Source organism: Myotis myotis, unplaced genomic scaffold (assembly GCF_014108235.1).
Source record: "Myotis myotis isolate mMyoMyo1 unplaced genomic scaffold, mMyoMyo1.p scaffold_m19_p_3, whole genome shotgun sequence".
NCBI classification, from domain to species: Eukaryota; Metazoa; Chordata; class Mammalia; order Chiroptera; family Vespertilionidae; genus Myotis; species Myotis myotis.
This window is the reverse complement of record NW_023416335.1, coordinates 158530304-158558095: the sequence shown is the minus strand read 5'-3', so window position 1 is coordinate 158558095 and position 27792 is coordinate 158530304. Positions and strand designations below refer to the sequence as shown.

Here is a 27792-nt window from a genome sequence, read left to right as displayed (position 1 = left end):
TACAGAGCATGCTCAAACAGCCTAAGTAGAAGTTATGAAAACAATCTGGGTGGGGGGAACCAATTAGCTTTGTGAAACAATTTCTGTAATACAATCAGTAGTCAGTGAGAGGAGATGAGAGCCAAAGGACTATGTGAAACAAAGTGTTACATTCTTAACCTGGTAGTCCCTAAGCTGTTCTAACATTGCAAAAGCAGTACTTTACCTTTCTGGAGATTGAAGAAACATTCAAACCAAATCTTTGAGCTCTTTCCTTTAGCTTGTCCAGGTTAACCTACAAAAACAATGGGGGAAAACAAACACCAACAAAAAACCAACCTATATTTTAAAAAACCAAAACAGAAAATACAGAAGGCAGAAACTATGATCCAATGATAAGAGTTAAATAAGCCTACAACATCAAAGATAATCTATGTGCCAAATTAGGACAGAAAGCAGCACCCATCCATGCCACTAATTATTAAAAGGCTTCTTTTGGAATGCAGTGACAGAGTCGGCCCTACCACCTTCATTCATCAAAGGTGGCAAGAACCTCATGAGGGTTTAAGATCAAAGTAGGACAAACACTGCTTGAAAAAGCAAACAAATGTCTAAATCATCACCTCCTAACAAGTCCTTCATTCACAGTCCAAAATCATTAATTCCTATAGTCTCTGCAAATAGTTCTTAACTCTATCTCTTAATAAAAAGATATCATCACTGCACTTGTACTTTCTTCAGAAGACAAATCTACCACCAGTACCCTACTCAATTTTCTTGGAAGCCTTGATATATCAAGATTATCATAGGCATATTTAGGACATTTTCTTTCTTTTTAGGTAGAGGAAGGATATTTTGAATGATTAATGCATGTAATTGCTGAGGCCACTATGTACAGGTAAGAGAGGTGGATATTTCTTTATCTATTCCCCCTTGGACAGAGTCTTGATGATTTTCTCCCTCTTGGCCTGGAGCCATTCTTCATGGAGCTTGCGTGCTTCCTTGGTCTTAGACCTGTGGGCCTCAGCCTGGTCAGCCAGAAGTTTGCTGAGTCTCGTCTGCCTTCCTTCAGCTCATGAATGTGTTCCATAAGAATCCGCTTGTTTCTGAACATGTTACCTCTCACTTTCAGGCACAGGCTGTGATACATGTGGTGGACAATCTTCTTAGATTCACAGTATCTTCTAAGCATCTGGAAAAGAATTCTCATCCTCCTCATCCAGGCTACCTTCTCAGCCATTCAAGCACTGGCAGTACCCTTTGGTTTACCTCAGCCATATGCCTGCCCTTCTTGCAGGCCAAGGTGTTTTTCAGGGATCAAGCTTGGGGAATGGACAATCACAGGCTTCCAGATCATCAGTCCATCTTTGATCAACTTCCAGATCTGCTGATGGGAGTTGGCAATGGCGATTTCATTGGTCTCACTGGGGTCTAACCCAACCTTCTTTTTGCCACAGAAAAGGACACTGCAGCCAAGCCTCTTCTGAAGCCTGAGCAATACTCATGTATGTGGACACACCGGTAAAAGTACTTGGAAAATTTTCATTACTACTACCACTAAAAATAATGAACTGTAACCACAAAAGCAGAATTCCATAAAGCTGAACATATTTCTTTTTTTATAGTAAACACTGACCTTTAAAATTTTATTTATTTTTATTATTATCATATTTTAAATCCTCACCCGAGGATATGTTTTTATTGATTTTAGAGAGAGGAAACGGGAGACAGAGAGAAAGAAACATCAATGTGAGAAAGAAACATCAACTGGTTGCCTCCCGTACATGCCAACCAGGGATTGAACCGGCAACTTGGATATGTGCCCTGACCGGGAATCAAACTTGGACCTTTCTGTGTACAGGACGACACTCCAACCAACTGAGCTAAGGACAAACTGAACATATTTCACCACATCACTTATTTTCATTTTCTAATCATGCCTACTAGTCACAATGGCCCAGAAGTGTCTTATTCTACTAGTCTTTATTCTGATTTTACATTTACTAGGAGTGTTGAAAAATACCAGTATCTATAAATAGAACTCATTAAGTTGCTTTCACAGATTTTCTTGTGGTAATTAAGAATTAGACATTATCAAAGCCACTGGACAAGGCCTAAAACTGCAGTACCATAAAACAAAGAGTTACATGGGCTGTCCTCTAACAAAATCTATTCATTTGTTCAAGAGGAGTGGTAGGAAAGGGGATGTCTATAGTATTTTTGAAGACATGGAAATTTTCCTGACCTCTCGGTACCTCTAACAATTCTCTTTATTCAGGACATCAAACATTACTGAAAACAGTTACCAAGCTCATATGACCTCAGTTTCCTTTGACCTGGGGAGGAGAAGTCTCTCTAACTTTTATACTAACTGGATAGAGTTAAGTTTTAGCTCTCAAGGTATAAAATAAGATTTCTTACCATAGGCTTGGTGTCAGATGACAGGCCTAAAAAAAGAGAGTTTTATTTAATATTTTAAAAAGTCATAAAGGAAGCTCATAGTCTTCAAATCAAGTCAGACAGCATAGAAATAATATATATGACAAATCTCCTTTATTAGAAGTAAAAGGCAGATTGCATCTAGAGATCATATCTGTATAGCCACTTTGGAAACAGTTTGGCAGTTCCTCAGAAAGTTAAAGCATAGTTTACCATATGATTCAGCAATTCCATGCCTAGGTATATACACAAAAGACATGAAAACATTTATCTATACAAAAACTTGTATATGAATGTTCACAGCAACATTATCCATAGTAGCCAAAGTGTGAAAACAACCCAAATGTTCATCAACTGATGAACGGTTAGATAAAATATGGTATATCCACACAATGGAATATTACCCAACAAAAGAAATGAAGTTCTGATAAATGCTACAACATCTGAATACATTATGCTAAGTGAAAGAATTCAGTCACAAATAACCACAAATTATATGATTCCACTTATATGAAGGAAAATTTATATATACATAAGAAAAAATCAGTGGTTGCTTAGGGGGACAGGATGGGAAACAACTGATAATGAGTACAGGGTTTTGTTTTTGGGTGATTGATATGTCCTAAAATTAGACTGTGATGATAGCTGCACAACCCTGTGAATATAAAGAAACCAATAAATTATATATTTTAAATGGATGAATTGTATGGTATATGAATTATATCTCAATAAAGCTGTTAAAAAATGAGAAAGAAATTCATATCTGGAAAAAAGAGCAGAGCTATTATCATGAGTTAAAATTATGGCCTCTTTTTAAAAAATAAACTTTCTTATTGATTTCAGAGAGGAAGGGAGAGGGAGAGGTAGAAACATCAATGATGAGAGAGAATCATTCATTGGCTACTTCCTGCATGCCACGCTGGGGATGGAGCCCACAATGTGGGCATGTGCCCTGACCAGGAATGGAATCATGACCTCCTGGGACCTCCCGGTTCATAGGTTGACACTCAACCACTGAACCACACCAGCTGGGCAAAATTATGGCCTCTTTAAGATAATGTTCTGTCTGGAAATTATCACTAAGAAGCAAGTAGTAAACTGGTCTATAGGATCAAACCTAATCTAGTGAATAATTACTGACTTAAAACTTTTCAGAATTTTATTTTAAGCAATCTCAATTTTGTCATTGGTTCTGTAACTCTCCAATGTAAGCATTTATGTATGGATTCAACTTTTACCATAACCCATGTGCTAGGAACTCTTAGATGTTTTTATGTTCTCACTCATAACACTAAAACTCCTTTCAAATGTTCTGTTCAAACATTTTAATTGATTTTTTTAGAGAGAGAGAAAGGGAGAGGGTAGAGAGACAGAAACATTGATGAGAGAAAAACATCGATGGCTGCCTCCTGCATGCCCAGAACTGGGCAGTGCCCTGACCAGAAATCAAACCGGTGACCTCGAACTGGTGACCTCCTGGTTCATGGGTCAACACTTAACCAGTGAGCAATACCAGCCAGGCTGTTCTGTTCTTTAGAGCTACTCTGTAATTCTAGGATGTCAGAGTTACGGTAACACTGTAAATGTTATCTATACATTATTTTTACTGATCAGGTTTACTTTTCAGACTGTATTCATCTTAACTTTTGTTCTTTCTTCAAATTGCACCACCTAATGTCTTAAATAATTTTGTTGTACTATCATCAATCCTATTATCTCTCTCTTGACATAACTAAAAGCTAGAAAATAACTTATTTCTAAAACACATACTGATAGTGGCCAGAATTTTTCTGGTCTTTTAGAAAGCACAGCAATATAAGATCTTTAGAGGATATTTTCTTAACACACTTGAAACTACAAACAAGTCACTAGGAAGACCGGATTGGATTAGGAAAAAACATTTAAATTTTACAGGGATTATGTCCTTTTAAAAAACAATAACCTGCCCTAGCTGGTTTGGTTCAATGGATAGAGCGTCGGCCTGCAGACTGAAGGGTCTCGGGTTCGATTCTGGTCAAGGGCACATGCCTGGGGTTATGGGCTTGATCTCCAGTGTGGGGTGTGCAGGAGGCAGCTGATCAATGATTCTTCCTCATCACTGATGTTTCTATCTCTCTTTCCCTCTCCCTTCCTCTCTGAAATCAATCAAAAAAAAAAAATATATATATATATATATTTAAAAAAACCAGTAACCTTTATTTCCTAATTTATTACAAAATGCATATTCACTGTAGAAATTTTTTTCATTGTAGAAATTTTAAAAACAGACAAGATTTAGTCACTCAAAATTCTACCAGAGATAATGAGTATTAACAATTTAGTATATTTCCTTTATTTCCTAGCCATACGTGCACTAGGAAATGACAATCTACTGCAAATTTTATAACATTCTTTTTTCACTTAATATCTTCCTAATAAATATTCTTCAATACCATTTTTAACATCTGCATGGCCTTCTACTATACCATGGTACAAATTTATTTAACCAATTCCCTATTGTATATTACACTGCTTCCAGTTACTGATCACTACAAATAATGCATGATAAACTTTGTGGCTAAATCTTTAAGTATATCCAAGATTATTTCCTTGTAAATTCCTAGAAGTAAGATTGTTGAGGTAAAAAAGACTCTTTCCCTTTACCACTACACGAGGCAGAATAACAATAGACAGATACATAATAATTATATACTGATTTGAGACAACAGAATGAGTAAGTGAGGTACTAGAAACTTCTCTGAAAATGTCCAAGAAAAGAAAAAACAAATGTTGGTACTTCTTCCTATTCTCTTCAGTATCTTCTCTAAATTGCCCAGGAAGGCTTACGTATAGTTTTACCTAAAGCAAAGAGGTAAATGTTACAACTTCTCAAAGGCTTCTAAAGCTAGTAAGTTTACCTTCACTTGGAGAAATAAAATCTGTGTGCCAGAAAAGTAAGAATATAGAGATAACTTTCTCAGAAAAGTTTCTGTATGCTTACCTTTTGAGGGAACTGAAGAAATTCCAAATCTGTAGAAAGAAAAACAAGCTAAATTTTAGGGAGCTGTTCACACTCCTGGTCTCCGTGTCAAGTGTACATATGGCACTTCTTGCTTGTGATCTCAAGCCTTGCAATCATTAGCCAATTCTAACAACCCCATGAAAGAAGTTCCGTTTACTCTTTTTCTCACCAAGAGTCCAAATAATAAGCTAAAAGGAAGCCTTATCAGAAGTATTAGTCAGTTCCTGACTTTTACCTATTACAAAAACCCTGCTCAATAATAAAACCTATCTATAGCTACTATATCCAAATCAACAGAGTTCTGAATAGAGCCAAAAAAGCTTCTTTTCACCAAGGCCTATATCCTCATTAAAGTCAACAATTATATTTAAAATCATAGCCCCTCACCTTCATACTATCATTATCTCAGGTCCAAAAGGCGGGGGACACTCACCTAGCTGCCCGGGCAGCTTTCTTACTCTCCAAGCTCACAGGTACATTGAATCTTTCAGCTCTCTTCTGCATTCTCTAAGTGATAATGGACAAAAGAAGGGGAAAAGAAAAATTTAATTTCTGGTTTTCTTCTCTTAAGAGAAAAGTTTTGTTTAGAAGTTTATCTTTAGAACATGAGGAATAATTTCTTAAAATCTAAACTGAGAATACTGACAATCTTAGAGGATATCAGGTTATATCCATCTGAGCGCTTAAGTCAATAGCCATTTCCAGAAAGCAAACACAAAAAGACTATTATTACATTCACATCCTCAAAAACTAAAGAAATAAAACAAAACCCACAATCTGCATGAAGTCAAGAAGAAAAAAAGCTGTGTCTAGTTGACCTTTGAAAAGGGATCAAAGGAACAACTTGGTTCCAACAGTGATGGTACGCTTTCAGTTAGAAATGAGGCAGTATATCCTATGTCACCTTTACTTTAAGGGTATATAAAAGAACACAGATCTCGACTGGAACCTAGTTTCAGAGTTTTTAAGACAGAATCCCACAGAAATTTCAATCTCACCAGCTAGTGAGTTATAACTTAAGGGTGATATCTTCCCTTGTTACTTTTCATCTCTCCCAAGGTACAATTCTCCCAAGCTCCAATCCTAGCTTGTAAACATCCTAAAGAGAAATACCACTAAGACCACAGGTACAGTGTTATATACAAAAAGACTATGGTTTCAACGATGACTATGCCAGCCGAAATATTTTCTCAAGTGCAGTTGGTGGAAAAATTTTTAAAGTGATAATACAGATAGAATAAAGGGTAAGAAATAGGAAGATATATGTATAGAGGGCCTGCTCTTCTCCCAGGGAGAATACCTACCTCAGTCTGTGGTATTTCAGATGTAATTTTTACTACTTTCTTTTCCGCTGCCCTGGAAAAAGAGGAAAAGAGTTTTTTAAAATGAGAAAACTGACATTCTAAACCAAAACTTTAGAATTGTATAAGAATTTACCTAAATCATGTCTTCTGTCCCATATCTCTCTACCACCCCTTCTTAACCCAAAAAACCTTAAAACGCATTAGAACTTCAATTCCTTGAACTGTCATCTATTGATAAGAGTTCAAATAACAGACTAAGCTACTTTGCTAAAGTATAAGAAAGTTATCAGGAAAGAAGTCTGGATATATATATTGGGCTGAAGGGAAATACTCAAAGGATATGGGAAACCATTTTATTTACTTTTAGGAACTTTTAAATTTACTTCTGGACTCTATCTAGTCCTCTAACCCTCATTTAAATATCAGCTCTCAATTTTCATCACAGAAACAATTAATGTGTGCTCTACAAGCTCTGGTTTCTTTTACAAATCCCTTATATTTCCCATGGGGACTGTAGTTTCAGCTGAAACAGTCAAAATGGGACAAATAAAAATGCCAAAAGGAGTGGGAAGAAAAAAGGCTAAGGGGAGTTTGAATTAGGAAAACAAGGTAAGTTACTAGTCAAAAGGCTAAGAGAAAACAAAAGAGGAGGACCACAGGGGCGGTAGACAAAGTTCGGAAGTACCCAGGATAAATGGAAGGGAATTAACCTTCCACCAAACGACTCCCATAAAACTGTGGGTCATAACCAGTCTCATTAAGGTCCCTCATTTAGAGACATGGGCGGCTTTTGTTCCAATATCCCAGACACTTTTCCCATTTGATGCCCTGAAAGGTAGTAATGGTTTAATGGCATTTTCAGAGGAAGCAATTCTGGAACAGGAACTTACTCTCTCCTACATCCTTTTGTTGGAGGTCCCTGAACTGACATATAAGCAATAGGTGCCCCCTGTTGACCATAACTAAGTCCTACAATATTGAACTGACTTGACTATGAAAAAAGAAAAAAACATCAAACTAGAAAGAGGAATATTTTTGGAGACTATCAAACCAAAGATGAAGTAAGGGGGTCTCCTATTGAATGTTCAAGGGAGCTAAATTAGCCCTAAATATTCTGACTTGTAAAGAAATTTTTGAATTCTTCCCAACTCCTGGTCACTCTTCCTTCCCTGTCTTGTTCAGGCAAAAAGGGACACTGAAGTTATGTTTTTCTTCAAGTCCAATGCCATTAAGAAAGCAGTCCTCTCCACCAACCCCAAGCTAATGACTTTCTTCACATTCCTGTCTTAAAGCACAATCACTGCAGTTCACCTCATAGCAGAAATGGAACCTCAAAGAGGAACCCTCCTTCTGTTCCATTCTAACCCCCTCAGGTGCATTTAATCACAAGCAATAAAAACACATCACATTCTGGGACTCATGGGAAATTTCGTCTCTTCATTGAGAAATTTTTGACACACAGTCACATACCACTGTCTAAACTATAGGGACTCAGACCTTCTCTGAACTGTACATATTTTTAAAAATATATATTTTTATTGATTTCAAGGAGGAAAGGAGGAGAGAGAGAGAGAAACATCAATAATGAGAGAAAATCATTGACTGGCTGCCTCCTGCATGACCCCCTAGTAGGGGGCCAAGCCCAAAACCAGGGCTTGTGCCCTGACCAGGAATTGAACCGTGACTGCCTGGTTCGTAGGTGGACGCTCAACCACTGAGCCATGCCAGCCGGGCATGTACTATACATAGTTTAGTCTAACCATTACTTCCCTCCAAAAAGCCAAATCACCACCATCCCACACATACAATTTCCCTGTTTAGAAATTATTAATAAAATTAAAACCCTTTAAACAAATTATACATTTTACATGTCCTAAGAATAATGAACTTTTACAAATTTTCAAACTTCACTTTTCAAAATATTTATTATTGATTTTTTTTCTTTTTGAGAGAGAGAGTGCGAAACACTGATCAGCTGCCGTCTGCATGTTCCCTATCCCCTTATTGGGGACAGAGCCCACAACCTGTGTATGTGCCGTGACAGGGAGTCAAACAGGTAACCTTTTGGTGCGGGGATGATGTCCAACCGAGCCACATCGACCAGGTCCAAATTTCATTATTTTTAAACCACACAAGCCAATTATCACTGTATTTACCTGATATTGCTTCTTGCCCAGAAGTCCCAAAAACATCTCAATTTTAAAGCTATCCCATAAAACATTTTCTTAAAACATTATATCTAGCCCTAACGGGTTTGGCTCCGTGGATAAAGCGTCGGCCTGCGGACTAAAGGGTCCCAGGTTTGATTCCGGTCAAGGGCATGTACCTTGGTTGCAGGCACATCCCCAGTAGGGGGTTTGCAGGAGGCAGCTGATCGATGTTTCAGACTCTCTATCCCTCTCCCTTCCTCTCTGTAAAAACTCAATAAAATATATTTAAAAAAAATAAAAAACATTATATCTAAACACAAGCCCCTATGATGGAAGATAACTAAAAGGTTTTCAAAGCAGTAATATTTGACAAAATCTAATAAAACATTACATGCACATCCCCTGTAATGCAGCAACTCCAGAGATATATCCTATGAACATATTTGCATAAGTATAAAAACACTGCATAAGGACATGTAGCACTGCATTTTCTGCTAGTATGAATAATCTCAATGTCCATCAACAGGAGACCAATGAAATTACTGTTTATCCCTGGAATGGAATACTATTAGTTGCTAGAAAGAATAAGACACTAAGCCAGTGATGGCGAACCTTTTGAGCTCGGCGTGTCAGCATTTTGAAAAACCCTAACTTAACTCTGGTGCCGTGTCACATACAGGAATTTTTTGACAGTTGCAACCATAGTAAAACAAAGACTTATATTTTTGATATTTATTTTATATATTTAAATGCCATTTAACAAAGAAAAATCAACCAAAAAAATGAGTTCGTGTGTCACCTCTGACAGGCGTGTCATAGGTTCACCATCACTGCTCTAAGCTGATAACTACTAAATCTGGAAAGGAGGAAGTAAAACTCTAATTATTCACAGATGACATGATATTGTACATAGAAAATCCTAAGGACTCCACCAAAAAATGACTAGATTGCCCTAACCGGTTTGGCTGAGTGGATAGAGTGTCAGCCTGTGGACTCAAGGGTCCCAGGTTCGATTACAGTCAAGGGCATGTACCTTGGTTGTGGGCACATCCCCAGTAGGGAGTGTGCAGGGGGCAGCTGATCTATGTTTCTCTCTCATTGATGTTTCTAACTCTCTATCCCTCTCCCTTCCTCTCTGTAAAAAATCAATAAAATATATTTTTAAAAAAATGACTAGATTTAATAAATGAATTTGGCAATGTAGCAAAAACAAGATCAACACCCAAAAATTGATGGCTTTTTTTATATACCAATAATGAATTCTCAGAAAGAGAAATTAAAAAACAACCCCATTTACCACTGCACCAAAAAAAATTAAGATACTTAGGAATAAACTTAACCAAGGAGGTAAAAGACTTGTACTCAGAAAACTACAGGATGTTGAAAAATGAGATAGAAAAAGATATAAACAAGTGGAAGAATATTCCGTGTTCATGGATTGGTAGAATCAACATCATTAAAATATCCATACTACCCAAAGCAATCAACAGATTCAATGCAATCCCTATTAAAATATCAACAGCATATTTCACAGATCTAGAACAAATACTCCAAAAATGTATATGGAACCAAAAAAGAACCCGAATTGCTATAGCAATCTTGAGAAAGAAGAACAAAGTTGGAGGAATCACAATACCAGATATCAAGTTATACTACAAAGCCACCATGATCAAAACAGCCTGGAACTGGCATAAGAACAGGCCTATCGATCAATGGAACAGAAAGAACAGAGACCCAAGAAATCGACCCAAGCCATTATGCTCAATTAATATTTGACAAAGGAAGCAAGAGCATACAGTGGAGTCAAGAGAGTCTCTTCACTGAACAAAAATCGTGCATCTATAGATGAGGACAGTGGGGGTGGGGGGGTGATTTAAAAAAAAAAGAGTCTCTTCAATAAATGGTGTTGGGAAAATTGGACAGATACATGCAAAAAAATGATACTAGACCACCAACTTACAACATATACAAGAATAAACTCAAAATGGATAAAAGACCTAAATTTAAGTTGGGAAACCATAAAAATCCTAGAAGAAACGATAGGCAGCAAAATCTCAGACATCTCGTCGAAACCGGTTTGGCTCAGTGGATAGAGAGTCGGCCTGCGGACTCAAGGGTCCCGGGTTCGATTCCGGTCAAGGGCATGTACCTGGGTTGCGGGCACATCCTCAGTGGGGAGATGTGCAGGAGGCGGCTGATCGGTGTTTCTCTCTCATCAATGTTTCTAACTCTCTATCTCTCTCCCTTCCTCTCTGTAAAAAATCAATAAAATATATTAAAAAAAAAAAATCTCAGACATCTCTTGTAGCAATGTTTACGGATACATCTTCTAGGGCAAAGGAAATTAAGGAGAAAATAAACAAATGGGACTACATCAAAATAAAAAAATGTTTGCATAGCAAAAGAAAACATCAACAAAATGAAAAGGGAGTCCACTGCATGGGAGAACATATTTGGCAATGATACATCTGATGAAGAGTTAATATCCAAAATATATAAGGAACTCATACAACTTAACAAAAGGAAGACAATCCAATTAAAAAATGGACAAAGGACCTAAACAGATACTTTTCAAAAGAGGACCTACAGAAGGCCAAGAGACATATAAAAAATGCTCAGTCACTAATCATCAGAGAGATGCAAATTAAAATGACAATGAGGTATCACCTCACACTTCTCAGAATGGCTACCATCAACAAATCAACAAATGACAAGTGCTGGTAAGGATGTGGAGAAAAGGGAACCCTAGTACACTGCTGGTGGGAATGCAGACTGGTGTAGCTATTATGGAAAATAGTATGAAGTTTCCTCAAAAAATTAAATATGGAACTGCCATTTGATCCAGTGATCCCACTTCTAGGAATATATCCTACGAAACCCGAAACACCAATCAGAAAGAATGTATGCACCCCTATGTTCATAGCAGCACAATTTACAATAGCTAAGATCTGGAAACACCCAAATGCCCTTCAGTAGATGAGTGGATAAAAAAGCTGTGGTACATTTATACCACGGAATACTATTCAGCAGTAAAAAGAAGACTCTCTTACCCTTTGAGACAGCCTGGAGGGCCCTGGAGAGTATCATGCTAAGTGAAATAAGTCAGAGAAAGACAAGTATCACCTGATCTCACTCATATGCGGAATCTAATGAACAAAATAAACTGATGAACACAGTGGACCCAGAGACAGGAAAGCATGAAACAGTGTGCGGAATCTCAGAGTGAAGGCACAGGAGGGTGGGTGGGTGGGAGGTAATCAACCAAAGACCTTGTATGCATACATGCATAACCCATGGATGGGGTGAGCTGTAAGGGGTCGATGGGGGAAAAAAAGAGGACATATGTAATACTTTTAACAATAAAGATTTAAAAAAAAAAAAAAAAGGAAGCATTACCTGAGATAACTGTTCCAAAAAAAGATCTCCAGATGTGAAAAAAAATCAAGAAACCAACAATATGCACAGTGTGTAACCATATGTATCCGTATATACACATACCATGTAATATATTACAAAAGAATATACTGAAAACCTCTAGGAAATCAGATGGGGGGTGAAAACAAGGGCTACTTGTGTGTATGTCTTGTTTGCTTTTTATTAGTCTATACATTGCATTTTATAGTTAAATGCATTAACACAGCTATGAGGAACAAAAATGCTAAAAGGGACTCAACAGTTCTTAATATGCTAGAGCAGTGGTCGGCAAACTCATTAGTCAAGAGCTAAAATCAACAGTACAACGATTGAAACTTCTTTTGAGAGCCAAATTTTTTAAACTTAAACTATATAGGTAGGTACATTGTTATTAACTTAATTAGGGTACTCCTAAGGCTGAGGAAGAGCCACACTCAAGGGGCCAAAGAGCCGCATGTGGCTCGTGAGCCACAGTTTGCCAACCACGGTGCTAGAGAATAAGATGGCCAGACATTTGTAGAAAGAGCCCCAAATAAAAAATGTTTAAGATAACATAGTGGGATAGTTTAAATAAATCAAGATCTACTTTCCACTCTAGTATTTTGTCCTCCCCTCCTCTATTGTAATTCAAAACGGTATAGAGAATAGTGCACTTGAGAGGCAAAATCTCTGCTCAGCACTCTCCTTCTTTACAAAATTCCTTATATGCAGAGAATTTGTATAATTCGCTATACAGAGAATTATCTATTATGGTGATACAACAAAGGCTAGAAGACCTAAACTTTGAGCTTAAAACTTCCTGGTCCTAATTACCTATTACATAAACCAGAGACAAACTACTTTGCTTCACTGAGACCATATACTTGAAATGAAATAGACTCTTCTGAAAATGTATGATCTACTGAGAGATGAAAAAGCCAACAAGAACACATAAAAGTTAAACAAAATGAAACACTACTATCCCACCCCCAAAACCGGAATTGTCCGCTCTGTACTCAAATTATAAAAAGAGATAGTTACACATCAACAGTTTTTTCAGGGGGTTCTTCCTCTTTAACAGGCAGTTCTATGGGCTTTGGTTCTTCTTCCTAAAATCAAATGAAACAGGATATTTAATATAAATCAAGAGTAAAAACCTATCAGTAGAAGAATGTGAAAACTCTAAAATGAACCAGTCTTTCAGAATTTTTATTCCCCCACTACACTCCCTTAACAAGTTAGTATTTAAGCCCTGTAATGACTGATGTTAAGCAATGTTGCCAAGGTAGCGACACACTATCATGTCAGTGATCAACCTTATTCTTTCCAACTCACCTCTGTTTCATCTCCTAGTACGTCTTCTTCATTTGCCTCCTCTTCAGCTAAAGAATATTAAAATATTCAGGTCAAGCCCTGCTACAAAACCACATTGATCACTTCACTCAGGCTAAAATTATAATCATTTTGCTTTCCCAAAATACAATTCAATAATGAAGGCAAAACTAATGCTGGTAAAAATGCTCCACAGAGAAGATAAAACTGTTTTCTCCATCTAACATTAGTACAAAGTTGAAGTTCAGCTGAACTGAAGAACTAAATGTAATGAGATCAAATTTAAATATTAATATTAAGTAATATGGGAGAATACCTTTAAGATTTAGTGGTAGGGAAAGATTTCTAAAATTAAAAAAAAAAAAGAAGCAGCAAGCCCTGACAGTGTTGCTCAGTGGTTGAGCATCGACTTAGGAACCAGGAGGTCTCACTTTGATTCCTGGTCAGGGCACATGCCGGGTGACAGGTTTGGTCCCCAGTGGGGGCATAAAGAAGGCAACCAATGGATGATTCTCTCTTGTCATTGATGTTTCTATCTCTCTCTTCCTCTCCCCTCCTCTCTGAAGTCAACACAAATATATATATATATTAAACACACACACACACACAAAAATCAAAAGCAAAAATAGTATGAGAAAGCCCTGGCTGGTGTGGCTCAGTTGGTTGGAGCATCGTCGCCCTGTGTACGGGAAAGTTGCGGGTTCGATTCCCTGTCAGGGAACATGGGAGGAGACCAATCAATGTATCTCTCTCACATCGCTCTCTCTCCCTCTCTCTCTCCCCGCTCCCTAAAATCATTTTATTTAATGTAATATGAAAAAAAATTGCAGATTTTTTTTAAAACTAAGGAAAAACACCATGGAAAAGGAAACAAATGACAAAGAAGATATTAGTCTAAAACCAACAAGGGAATAGTTACTACTCCTTCTGTCCCATAATAATAGTAGCAAGTGAGTATTTAAATGGGAATTATTGGCGAATATAGCTGTAAATTATGTTGTAGCGCAAAATTGCGAAGCTTTCAATCAAAATCAATGTTTCATGACGTCTGTCATTTGTTTTGACACATCTTTCAATTTTTAGGTTAATCTAATTATTACAAATTATAACTATTTTTCTAATTTCATCCGCTGATTGAAATCAATTATTTTATTTCAGTTGAATAGCAACCCATTGTAAAAGTAAGATGAAAAAAAGAGAGTTTTCAAGCAAAGATCGAGTTGCGATTGTCCAGTTCTTGATGCATCAAAAGAAAAAGGAAAAGTTGCAGAAAGGTGCAATTACGTTAGCTGCAAAACAATTTAAGTGCAACAGAATGACCATATCAAGAATTTGGAAACGTGCTTCCGAAAATAACTGTCAAGGAGAATCTTATGCTAATGTTGATTCTTTGAAAAAACAAAACTGTGGACGTAAATGCAAAGATTATGGAGAAACACTTGAAAAACTTAGACATATTCCTCTTAGCAGAAGAGGCACCATATTAGCCTTTGATAATATTTCTCCCAAAATACTGGATGATACGTTTCTGTCACTTCAACAAGTTATGCTGGAAGCAATGAAGAACGATGGCTCCAATAATTTTAAGCTCACGCACGTTGGGAAAGCAAAGCTTTGCAGCCAACGGATCCTACCTACAAATTTAAAATGCAGTAACGAAATTATTGAAAAATCCAGAAACTATCTGAACACTCAAAATAAAAATTAGGAGTACTATTTTTAATTTATTGTTTAATTTAATCTAGTTTTTTTATAATAAATGTTGCGTTCTATATTTATTTTCTTTTGCTACTATTATTATGGGACAAATTACATTCATCAACTGCTACTATTATTATGGGACAGAGGGAGTAGAATTTAAAAGAAATGGCTTGCAAACTAACTAATGAATGGTATAAATCCTAAAAGAATAATAAACAAAGGAGAAACACAAAGAACCATGAACACAGAAATGTTTAAACTCTTTAATAATTAGAGAAATATAAACTGAAACAACCAGGAGATTAGCAAAAATTAGGCTACTTGATAAGATAGTACACCAAGTTTAGGTCTGTGAAAGCTATACAAGAACCATCACGCACTCTATAGATATACAGAGCAATTCTGGAAAGTAATTTGGCAGTGCTTAGTCATATTAAGTATACATCATAAATATATATTAATTAGCAACCCATTCCTGGGTATATAACCCAGAAAGACTCTTACAAAGGAATATGAAGGAACATGAAAGTAGTAGTTCAGGGGGCAACAGAGGTGTCTATCACTGGGTGAATTAAAATGTGGTAGATTTTATATAGAAATTAGAATTAATAGACTAGATGACAACACAGCCATAAGCCAAACAAACACATCTTTAAAACAACACAGTACTGCCTGGCCAGCAAGGCTCAGTGGTTGAGTGTCGACCAGGAGGTCACTGTTCAATCCTGGGTGGGACGTGCAGGAAGCAGCAAATCAATGATTCTCTCTGATCATTGATGTTTCCATCTCTCTCTCCCTCTCCTTTCCTCTCTGAAATAAACAGTGACTATCCAAAGTTACCTAGTAAATTTCTGGCATAAAAGGAATTAGAATTTAAATATTCTAATTCACAGGTTAATGGTATTGTTGTACCATACTTCCTTTTAAATAATTTGCTGAAATAAAATTACAATGTATTTAAAAAGGGGGAGGGAGTGGCTTTTTTTTTTTGCATTAAGACCACTGTTATGGATAACCAAGAGTTTTCTTGATATAGTTAATTAACAGTTTACATTACCAACAATCTAAAGGAAAAGAAGAAATCTTCCATATAGCAGAGCCTAAAAATTAATACCCTTAATCAAACCACTCTTTGTCTCCACAAAGTACTCACCATGCTCTTCAAGATAGGCCTGGAGCCTGTTGATGAGATCTTGTTTTATTCCCTTGGTCTCCAAACCACGAGCAAGACATTCCTGCTTTAATTCAGCAAGCTGAAAAAAAATAAAACTTTTCCTTAATTTACAGAATGTACCTGGCCAAAAAAAAGAGAGTTGATCCTTGAAGAACACGGAGTTAGAGGTCCTGACACCCATGTAATCAAGTATCTGCGTATAACTTGAATTCCTCAAAAGCATAATTACTAATAGCCTACTGTTGGTTGGAAGCCTTACCAATAACATCAACAGTGAATTAACAAATTTTTGGTATATTATTATATACTATAATCTTACAATACAGTAAACTAGAGAAAAGAAAATGCTAAGAAATCATAAAAGAAATTACATTTACCATACTGTATTTATCGAAACAAAACAAAAAACTTGAGTATAAGTGGACCTGAGCAGTTCAAACCCATATTGTTAAGGGTCAACTGTAGTTCTCACAAAAAAGAAAAGAAAGTTCAATCCCAAACAATTGCTCTTAATCCCACCAAGTCTCTAGATCAGCGGTTCTCAACCTGTGGGTTGCAACCCCTTTGGGGGTCAAACGACCCTTTCACAGGGGTCGCCTAAGACCATCGGAAAACACATATATAATTACGTATTGTTTTTGTGATTAATCACTATGCTTTAATTATGTTCAATTTGTAACAATGAAATTGGGGGTCACCACAACATAAGGAAGTATATTAAAGGGCTGTGGCCTTAGGAAGGTTGAGAACCACTGCTCTAGATCCACAAGAAGACTTTTCTAACATATGGTAAAGATAAATATCCTACTTTAAAAAATTATATATTCATGCAACTATTTATTATTACAAATCTTTAGCATTTCTGAGAAGAGAAAAAGGTATAGTCCCCCCCCCAAAATTACTGTACCAGATAGTTAATGAAGATAATGAATCTTTAAGTATAAAATCTAGTTATCTAAAAAAGGAGATTCTTCTGTTTTCCCAGATCCTTTACTGAAATCTACCATAAATAGGTGTTCAAATCTGACCACCGTAGAATTAGGTAAATGTGTTAGCCAGCTTAATATCAACAATGAGTCAATTCAAGCCCTGGCTGGTTTGGTTCAGTGGACACAGCATCGGCCTATGGACTAAAGTCATGGGTTCAATTCCAGCACAGGGCATGTACCTTGGCTGCAGGCTCAATTCCCGGCCCCAGTCGGGGCACCTGGGGAAGGCAACCAATCCCTGTGTCTCTCTTACATTGATGTTTCTGTCTTTCCTTCTCCCTTTCACTCTTTCTAAATGGATTAACAACAACAAAAAAAGATCTATATTAAAATGGAAAAAATATCTAATTGTATTCCACAGATTTCTGTTGCAGATTTTTAAAATCAGTAACTTGACTAGAGATATGACAGGTAGGCTTATCAACTTTGCAGGCAATAGAAAGTAGAAGAATTTATGGATTACTGATAGAACTAAACTGAGGGAAAGGGGAGCTCTTCAGGGAGAACAATATGCCAAAAATATTCAACTTAGAAGAAATAAGATACACCTATAAAGTACTACAATTATATTCAAAACTTAGCAACTGTTCAAAAACCAGATGAGTTCCATTTTTAAGGAAACTCCATACTGTTTTCCACAGTGGTTGCACCAGTCTGCATTCCCACCAGCAGTGCAAGAGGGTTCCTTTTTCTCCGCATCCTTGCCAGCACTTGTTATTTGTTGATGATAGCCATTCTGACAGGGGTGAGATGGTACCTCATTGTTGTTTGGATTTGCATCTCTCAGATGATTAGTGACTTTGAGCATGTTTTCATGTCTCCCGGCCTTCTGTATGTCCTCTTTCGAAATGTCTATTTAGGTCCGTTGCCCATTTTTTGATTGGATTGTTTATCTTCCTTTTGTTAAGTTATATGAGTTCCCGGTAAATGCTGGAGATTAAACCCTTATCGGTGATAACATTAGCAAATATGTTCTTCCATGCAGTGGGCTTTCTTGTTTTGTTGATGGTTTCTTTTGCTGTACAGAAGCTTTTTATTTTGATGTAGTTCTATTTGTTTATCTTCTCTTTAGTTTCCATTGCCCTAGGAGCCGTACGGGTGAAGGTATTTCTTCGATATATGTCTGATATTTTGCTGCCTATGGATTCTTCTAAGATTTTTATGGTTTCCTGTCTTACCTTTAAGTCCTTTATCCATTTTGAGTTTATTTTTGTGTATGGTGTAAGTTGGTGATCTAGTTTCATTTTTTTGCATGCATCTGTCCAATTTTCCCAACACCATTTATTAAAGAGAGTGCCTTGAATCCACTGTATGCTCTTGTCTCCTTTGTCAAATATTGAGCATAATGGCTTGGGTCGATTTCTGGGTTCTCTGTTCTGTTCCATTGGTCTATATGTCTGTTCTTGTGCCAGTACCAGGCAGTTTTGAGAACAGTGGCTTTGTAATACAGCTTGATATCTGGTATTGTGATCCCTCCAACTTTGTTATTCTTTCTCAGGATTGCTGCAGCTATTCAGGGTCTTATTTTATTCCAGATGAATTTTTGGAGAGTTTGTTCCAGGTCTGTGAAAAATTGGTATGTTAATGGGGATTGCATTGAATCTATGGATTGCTTTGGGTAGTATGGACATTTTAATGATGTTGATTCTACCAATCTATGAACACGGTATATTATTCCATTTGTTTATGTCTTCCTCTATCTTTTTCAACATCCTGTAGTTTCTGAGTATAAGTCTTTTACCTCCTTAGTTTATTCCTAGGTATCTTAATTTTTTTGGTGCAATGGTAAATAGGATTGATTTTTTTTTTTTAGTTTCTTCTTTTTTTTTTAAATACATCTTTACTGATTTTAGAGAGGAAGGGAGAAGGATAGAGAGATAGAAACATCAATGATGAGAGAGAATCATTGATCGGCTGCCTCCTGAATGCCCCCCACTGGGGATCGAGCCTGCAGCCCAGGTATGTGCCTTTGGCCAGAATCGAACCTGGGACCCCTCAGTCCACAGGCCGACGCTCTATCCACTGAGCCAAACTGGCTAGGGCTTAGTTTCTTTCTTTGAGTTCATTATTGGTGTATAAAAAAAGCCATCAATTTTTGGGTGTTAATTTTGTATCCTGCTACATTGCTGAATTCATTTATTAAGTCTAGTAGTTTTTTGATGGAGTCTTTGGGGTTTTCTATGTACAATATCATGTCATCTGCAAATAATGATAGTTTTACTTCTTTTCCAATTCAGATGCCTTTTATTTCTTCTTCTTGTCTGATCACTATGGCTAGCACTTGCAGTACTATGTTGAACAGGAGTGGTGAAAGTGGGCAACCTGTCTTGTTCCTGTTCTTAGGGAAAATGGTTTTAGTTTTTGCCCACTGAGTATGATGTTGGCTGTAGTTTTGTCATATATGGCCTTTATTATGTTGAGATATGCTCCCTCTATTCCAATTTTGCTAAGAGTTTTTATCAAAAACTAGAGGCCCGCTGCACAAAATTCATGCGTGGTTAGGGTCCCTAGACCTGATCGCTGGCCTTCCGGCTGCTGACTGGGGCCTTCTAGCCCCGGCTGCCAGCTGCCAGCCGGGACCTTCCTTTGTTCCACGCCACCCCCCGGTGGTCAACGCACATCATAGCAAGCGATTAAACTCCCGGTTTCCCAACTGAACTCCTGAAGGGATTCTTTGCATATTAGCCATCTTACCTAGTAATAGACAAACATGTAAATTGACCATCCCTCCGCTACACTCATCAGCCAATCAACAGTATGCAAATCAACCCAACAAAGATGGCGATTACTTTGCATACATAGGCACCAAGCGGCGGAGCAAAGACTGAAGGCTCCGGCCAGAGCAAAGGCCTGGGTCCCAGGTGCCAGAGGAAAACCGGTGCCGGCAGCCAGGGGAAGGGAAGGCCTATTGCACGAATCTCTTCATGCAACAGGCCTCTAGTATATATATATGCTGGATTTTGCCGAATGCTTTCTCTGCATCTATTGATAATATCATGTGATTTTTGCCTTTCAATTTGTTTATGTGATGCATCACGTTTATTGATTTGTGAATATTGTACAAGCCTTGCATCCCTGGAATAAATCCCACTTGGTCATGGTGTATGATATTTTTAATATATTGCTGGATGCAATTTGCTAGTATTCTGAAGATTTTAGCATCTATGTTCATCAAGGATATTAGCCTGTAATTCTCTTTCTTTGTAGTGTCTTTATCTGGTTTGGAAATTAGAATAATGCTGGCCTTATAAAAAGAGTTTGGAAGTGTTCACTCCTCTTGGATTTTCTGAAATAGTTTCAGGAGTATACGTGTTAGTTCTTCTTTGAATGTTTGGAAAAACTCCCGTGAAGCCATCTGGACCTGGGCTTTTGTTTAGTGGGAGTTTTTTGATTACTGCTCTATTTCATCAGTTGTTATTGGCCTATTCAGGATTTTTTATTCTTCCTGATTCAGTTTTGGGAGATTGTTATTTTTCTAGGAATTTGCCTATTTCATCCACATTGTCCAGATTCTTGTATTATTGTTTATTAATGTCTTATTTTCTTTTTAAAAAAATGTTCATTGATTTCAGAGAGGAAGGGAGAGGGAGAGAGTGATAGAAACATCAATGATGACAGAGAATCATTGATTGGCTACCCCCTGCACAACCCACACTGGGGATCGAGCACGCAACCCAGGCATGTGCCCTGAACGGGAATCGAACCATGACCTCCTGGTTCATAGGTTGGATGCTCAATCACTAAGTCACGCTGGCCAGGCAATGTATCATTTTCCATATGAACTGTAAACCTACTTTTGCCCCACCCTGTGTGTGGAGAACTGTCCTACTCAACAAGTCAACAGCACTCTCTATTGAGAAATGTTAGGCAATCACCCATTAAAAGTGTGTAATGGCTGCATAGTCTTAATGGCCTCTGAAGCCAGACTATCTGGATTCAAACTCTAACTTTACCACTAACAGCTGTGTAAATTTCAATGCATAACTTAACCTCTCTGTGCCTCAGTTTCTCATGAAATGAGGAAAATGCAACAGTACCTATACCAAAAAGTTATGAAGATTAAACCAGTAAATATTTGGAATAGTGCTTGGCACCTAGTAAGCACTTTATAATGTTAGACACTAGGTGTAGGTTTAGACAAAATTAGACTGAATCATTGTTTCTCAGATTTCTGAATTTCACAGATATTTTTAAATAGGTAGATTGAGCCCTAACCGGTTTGGCTCAGTGGATAGAGCATCAGCCTGTGGACTCAAGGGTCCCAGGTTCAATTCCAGTCAAGGGCATGTACCTTGGTTGCAGGCACATCCCCAGTAGGGAGTGTGCAGGAGGCAGCTGATTGATGTTTCTATCTCATCAATGTTTCTGACTCTCTATCCCTCTCCCTTCCTCTCTGTAAAAAATCAATAAAATATATATTTTTTTAAAAAATAGGTAGATTGATAAGTCTAACAAATTTTTATAATATCCCAACCAGGTCATGGACTGATACTTTTGTAGAAGACAATAAAAACCAATTACTAGAAAAATAATCGTATGCTTCAATGTAGTAGCAGTGATGTCAAATTGCTATAAAAGTTTCTAAAAGATTACTCAATTTTATTTATCACTAACCAGTAACAAACATTTCATGGACAAGCACTGGCCTGTGGACCATACTTGAATAGTATTAAACTAGAATTTAAACTCTAACTGATCTCTAAGGTCCATTTCTTAAGAAAGAATCGTTGTTTTTTTTTCTTTTTTCTTTAAGTAAGAATCTTGATCTTTCCCGCCTTGGTACTTTGATTTCCTTTCAGCTCCCTGAAGAACAAGTCTTTTTTATTTTGGTTACACTTCTTAAAGTTTGTTTTGTTATATAAATACTAGACCCGGTGCACGAATTCGCGCATAGGTGGGGTCCCTCAGCCTGGCCAGTGATCAAGGCCTACTGGGGGGCCGGCTGGCAGGGGGGAGGAGCTGTGCGAGGTTGGCTGGTGGGGGGTGGGGGGGTGGGGGGGAAGGAGCCGCAGGAGGTTGACTGGTAGGGGAGACAGGGACCACAGGAGGTTGGCCAGCAAGCCTCCCAATTGGGGCTGATTGGGGGGGGGGGGGGGGGCCGGCTGGCCGGGGAGAGAGGCCATTGGATGTTGGCTGTGGGAGTGCACTGACCACTAGGGGCAGCTCCTGTGTTGAGCATCTGTCCCCCGGTGGTCAGGGCCCGGCATAGTGACCAGGCCTTCGGTCATTCGGTTGCTTAGGCATATATATATACACACACACACACACACACACATACACACACACACACACACACACACACACATATATATACTAGAGGCCCAGTGCACAAAAATTTGTGCACTCGGTGGGGGGGGAGGGGGGTCCCTCAGCCGGGCCTGTGCCGTCTTGCAGTCTGGGACCCCTCAGGGGATGACCACCTGCCGGCTTAGGCCCACTCCCAGGAGAGGCTCCCACCACCACCACTGTACTGGCAGCCGTCAGCCTGGCTTGTGGCTGAGCAGAGCTCCTCCCATGTGAGAGCGCCCTGACCACCAGAGGGCAGCTCCTGCATTGAGCGTCTGCCCCCTGGTGGTCAGTGTGTGTCATAGTGACCAGTCATTCCCAGTCCTTCTGCTGTTAGGGTCAGTTTGCATATTACCCTTTTACTATATAGGATAGAGGCCTGGTGCATGGGATGGGGCCAGCAGGTTTTCCCTGAAGGGTGTCCCAGATCAGGGTGGGGTGCCTGGCCAGCCTGGATGAGGGGATGATGTCTGTTTGCAGCTGGTCACACCCCCTTCAGGGTGGGGGTCCCCACTGGGGTGCTTGGCCAGTCTGGGTGAGGGGCTGAGGGCCGTTTTCAGGCTGGTGGGTGACTGAAGCTCCCAACCTCTCCTTTTTTCTTTTTTTTTTTATTCTGGGATTTATTTACCTTCTATGGCTGTCACTGGAGCTGAGAGCCAGCTTTAGCTCTGAGGCTCGGCTCCAGCCCTGAGACCTCGGCTGCTGAAAACAGGTATCTGGGTTTGTTTGGCTTCTATAATTGAAACACTGTTGCAACTCCAGCTCTGAGGCCCAGCTGGCTGAAAGCAGATTTCTGGGGTTTGTTTAGCTTCTATAATTGCAACATTGTTTCTTAGAGCGCAGCTCAGAGGCCGGCAGCAGCAGGCGGGAAACCTTGGCTTCCTCCATCACTGGAGCAAGCAAGCCTCCTGTTCGCTTCAGCTGCCTGGCTGCCGGCTGCCATCTTGGTTGGCAGTTAATTTGCATATCGCCCTGATTAGCCAATGGGAAGCATGTCGGAGGTATGGTTAATTACCATGTTTGTCTATTATTAGATAAGATATCACAATAGAATAGTCTAAAAATTCTGAAAAGTATAGAGGAAACTAAGTCTTATGTAACTCCAACACTGAGAGATCACAACATTTTAAATATATTTGTGTATGTGTGTGTTTAGACAGTGTTGGCTGGTTGTCTACAAAGCAATACAGTCTTCCTCAGAGGCCTCAATTCCTTTTTCCCCCCTGATTTTGGTAAATATTTTTGGTAATTATTCAGGCAATTCAAAGTTCAACTTTCTAGTAGAGTTGTTTCCCCCTTTTCCTTCCTTCCCAAAATTGTGGCTAGGCAAAAGTTTATAAAAACTTCCAGATGAGAGGGAAATGTACAGTTAGAGATGGTTTTTGCTTAAGATGCAGATTTAGACTTGGAGCTGACAGATTGGTACAAAAGGTTGTTTACATGGATAGTATCTGCTGACCATTGATCTTACTATTGTCTTGATCACTAAATCTCAGCCCCTTACCCTCACCCCCAAATGACTCCCAGCTCCTAACCCCAAGGTCTCTGGCTCATGCAGCAATCTTCTCAGCACCTCCATGTCCCCTCTTTGGTCAAATCAAATATTACATATCATCCTATATAATAAAAGGGTAATATGCAAACTGACCCTAACATCAGAAAGACTGGGAATGACTGGTCACTATGACACACATTGACCACCAGGGGGCAGACGCTCAATGCAGGAGCTTCCCCCTGGTGGTCAGTGCACTCCCACAGGGGGAGCTCTGCTCAGCCACAAGCCAGGCTGATGGCTGCCAGCATAGCGCTGGTGGCGGGAGCCTCTCCTGCCTCCGCAGCAGCGCTAAGGATGTCCGACTGCAGCTTAGGCCTGCTCCCCGCTAGCAAGTGGACATCCCCCGAGGGCTCCTGGGTTGCCAGAGTGATGTCTCACTGCCAGCTTAGACCTGATCCCCTGGGGAGCGGGCCTAAGCCAGCAGGTGGACATCCCCCGAGGGATCCCAGAGTGCGAGAGGGCACAGGCTGGGCTAAGGGCCCCCCCTGAATGCACAAATTTTTGTGCACCGGGCCTCTAGTTTTTACATATTGTATTATTTTAGTTATTACATGGTGGGTTCTGCTCATACACTAGGACATAACTCATAATATCATATCTTACCCATTTTTATATGCAATTGACTTTAAAACATTTTAAAAAGCAAAGGATATTGAGTGAACTGTATGGTATGTGAATTGTATCTCAATAAGACTACTTTTAAAAACCAAGTTATAGAACACTTTATACAGGATACTAACTTTAATGTTAATGTAAAAAAATAATGCACATACACACACCCCGTATTCCATGTGATGTATATACACAAGATGCCTGGACAAGAAACAAATAAATTAATACTGAGAAGAAGCTTGTTGAGGACAAGTGTAGGAAGGAAACACTACCATATACCTTTTTGTACCTTTAGAATTGTGAACTTGTACATAAATGACCTATTCAAAGATTAATTTATATATTTTTCAGTATCAATAAGGCATTTTCCATTCTATCAACCTCCAGAGAAAAGACCAATCAATAGCTCAAATAACACATTTATTGCCCTGTGATTTCTTCTGTTTACTAATCTTGATTCAAATCTTTTTCATCTGTTATCTCTTGATATGGTTTGTAAACTCTTTGAGGGCAGAGACATTTCATATCACTTATAACATTTCATACAACAGGAACTCATATTTATTTTTAAGTACTAATACATGACGGACAGTGATGGCGAACCTATGACACGCGTGTCAGAGGTGACACGTGAACTCATTTTTTTGGTTGATTTTTCTTTGTTAAATGGCATTTAAATATATAAAATAAATATCAAAAATATAAGTCTCTGTTTTTCTATGGTTGCAAATATCAAAAAATTTCTGTATGTGACACGGCACCAGAGTTAAGTTAGGGTTTTTCAAAATGCTGACACACCGAGCTCAAAAGGTTCGCCATCACTGGACTAAGGGCTAAACTTTGAATATTATTTCCTCATTTAATCCTTACAGCAAACATAAGTAGTTGGTATTATGATCTTATTTTATAAAGAAAATGAGGCTTAAAGAGATTTAATAATTTAAAAAAAAATCATATAGCTAGAAAATAGTGGAGCTCAGGTCTCTCTGATTTAAGCCCAATCTTAACTACCAAGATGCTGACATTGCTCTCATGTACATGCTCTATCACTCTCCATTTTCCTCTTACCTCTCCTCATCAGCCTCCTTGCTAGCTCTTCTTCCATTCAACCTGTAAATACCAATATTCACTAAGATTCCTTCTTTGGCCTTCTCATCCCACTTGTATCAAAGGTTTTCTCACTTCCCAGAATCAAATCACTGGCAAATCCAGTCAGCTCTACCTTCAAAATATATCTAGGATTTAATCCCTTCTGGTCTTTTTAAATACAGATTATTGTAAAAATTCTACAGTCCCTGCATCTTATTATAGTTTATTAACAAGGTAGTCAGTGATTTTTTGAACATTTAAGTCAGAACATGTCATTCCTCTCTTCAAAAATCTTCTATTGGTTTCCTATCTCTAAGAGTATAAGCCAGATCCTAACAATCATCTATAAGGTCCTCTTACACTATGCACAAGGCTCACTCCTTCAAGTCTCTGCTTAAACATCATATTCTCAATGAGGCCTTCCCTAGTCACCCTATTATAAATTACAATACCCTTCTTCCCACTGTACTTCCTATCCTTCTTTCCTATTTTCACTACAGACTTGACTACTATTTGACACTATACATTTTACTTTATTGTGCCTTCCCCAGCAAAACATAAACTCCACAACAGGAAGAATTTTGTCTACTTTGTTCATTACTCTATCTCTAGTACCTATGTGAGCTGGCATATGGTAGGCACCCATAAATATTTTTTTGAGTAAGTCCCAAACCTTTATTATCAGCTTTCAACTCTTGAGCAGGAGACTCACATTTCCAACTGATTACCAGGCATCTCTCTCCCTTTTTTTTTGTTAATCCTCACACGAAGGTATTTTTTCCATTGCTTTTCAGAGAGTGGAAGGGAGGGAGGGAGGGAAGAAGGGAGGGAGAGAGAGAGAGAAAGAGAGAAAGATCAATGTGAGAGAGACACATCAACTGGTTGCCTACCACACACGCACCCGACTCGGAGCAGGGAGCAAACCCAAAACCCAGGTACATGCCCTTGACCCGGAATCGAAGGCTGACATTCTAAACACTTAGAAGCTTCAGCCAGAGCATGTATTTTTTTCTTCTTTATTTTGTTTTTTTATGATTACCAAACATCTCCAAGTGCATGTCTCAAAGACACTTACGCCCAAAAGTGAACTTATCTTCTCTATTGCACAAAACTGGCTTCTTCTCTTCTTCCCAAACTAGACTAAAGCTATCACGACTCAAATCTTGGAGTCATCTTTCATTCCTCCCACATCTAACTGATCTATAAATACTTACAATTTTATATCCCAAATTTCTTTTAAATTTGTTCCTTTCCAAGTAGCCACTACCTTATTTCAGGTCTTACTAAATTTATTCACTTAACAAATAGTTACTGGGTACCCCCTGCATGTAAACCATTAGTTTAGGTACAGGGAAATAGTCATAAGCAAAACGGATAGAGTTTTTGTCCACATAAAGCTTACAACCTAGTAACAAGGCAATCAATGATCATATACATAATACTTAACTGATTAACTTTTTAAAAAAGTACAGAGTCCTATGAAGGCATTTAAAAAGTAGTCTGTCACCAAAACCGGTTTGGCTCAGTGGATAGAGCATCAGCCTGCGGACTGAGAGGTCCCAGGTTCGATTCCGGTCAAGGACATATACCTGGGTTGCGGGCACATCCCCAGTAGGAGATGTGCAGGAGGCAGCTGATCGATGTTTCTCTCTCATCGATGTTTCTAACTCTCTATCTCTCTCCCTTCCTCTCTGTAAAAAATCAATAAAATATATTTAAAAAAATAAAAATTAAAAAAAAATAAAAAGTAGTCTGTCGATGTGTGGGTAGAGAGAACCTATCCTACAC

General features: G+C 38.5%; 1 protein-coding gene and 1 pseudogene across 4 annotated transcripts in view; both read right to left on the bottom strand.

Annotated features, from left to right (window-relative positions):
• The window catches only part of LOC118651443 (SAP domain containing ribonucleoprotein), a 64220-nt gene that overhangs the window by 32845 nt on the left and 3583 nt on the right, over window positions 1–27792 (bottom strand). For 3 of the 4 annotated variants that reach the window (XM_036300613.1, XM_036300614.1, XM_036300616.1), the window contains exons 2-9: window positions 16453–16552; window positions 13602–13648; window positions 13308–13375; window positions 6724–6775; window positions 5853–5926; window positions 5399–5427; window positions 2401–2426; window positions 206–274 (exon numbers count right to left, since the gene is read on the bottom strand). In XM_036300613.1, coding sequence (XP_036156506.1) covers window positions 206–274; window positions 2401–2426; window positions 5399–5427; window positions 5853–5926; window positions 6724–6775; window positions 13308–13375; window positions 13602–13648; window positions 16453–16552 — 465 coding nt within the window. The remainder of the gene's footprint in view (window positions 1–205; window positions 275–2400; window positions 2427–5398; window positions 5428–5852; window positions 5927–6723; window positions 6776–13307; window positions 13376–13601; window positions 13649–16452; window positions 16553–27792) is intronic. The other variant, XM_036300615.1, reaches the window with a different exon arrangement.
• Window positions 281–2269, bottom strand: LOC118649700 (annotated as a pseudogene).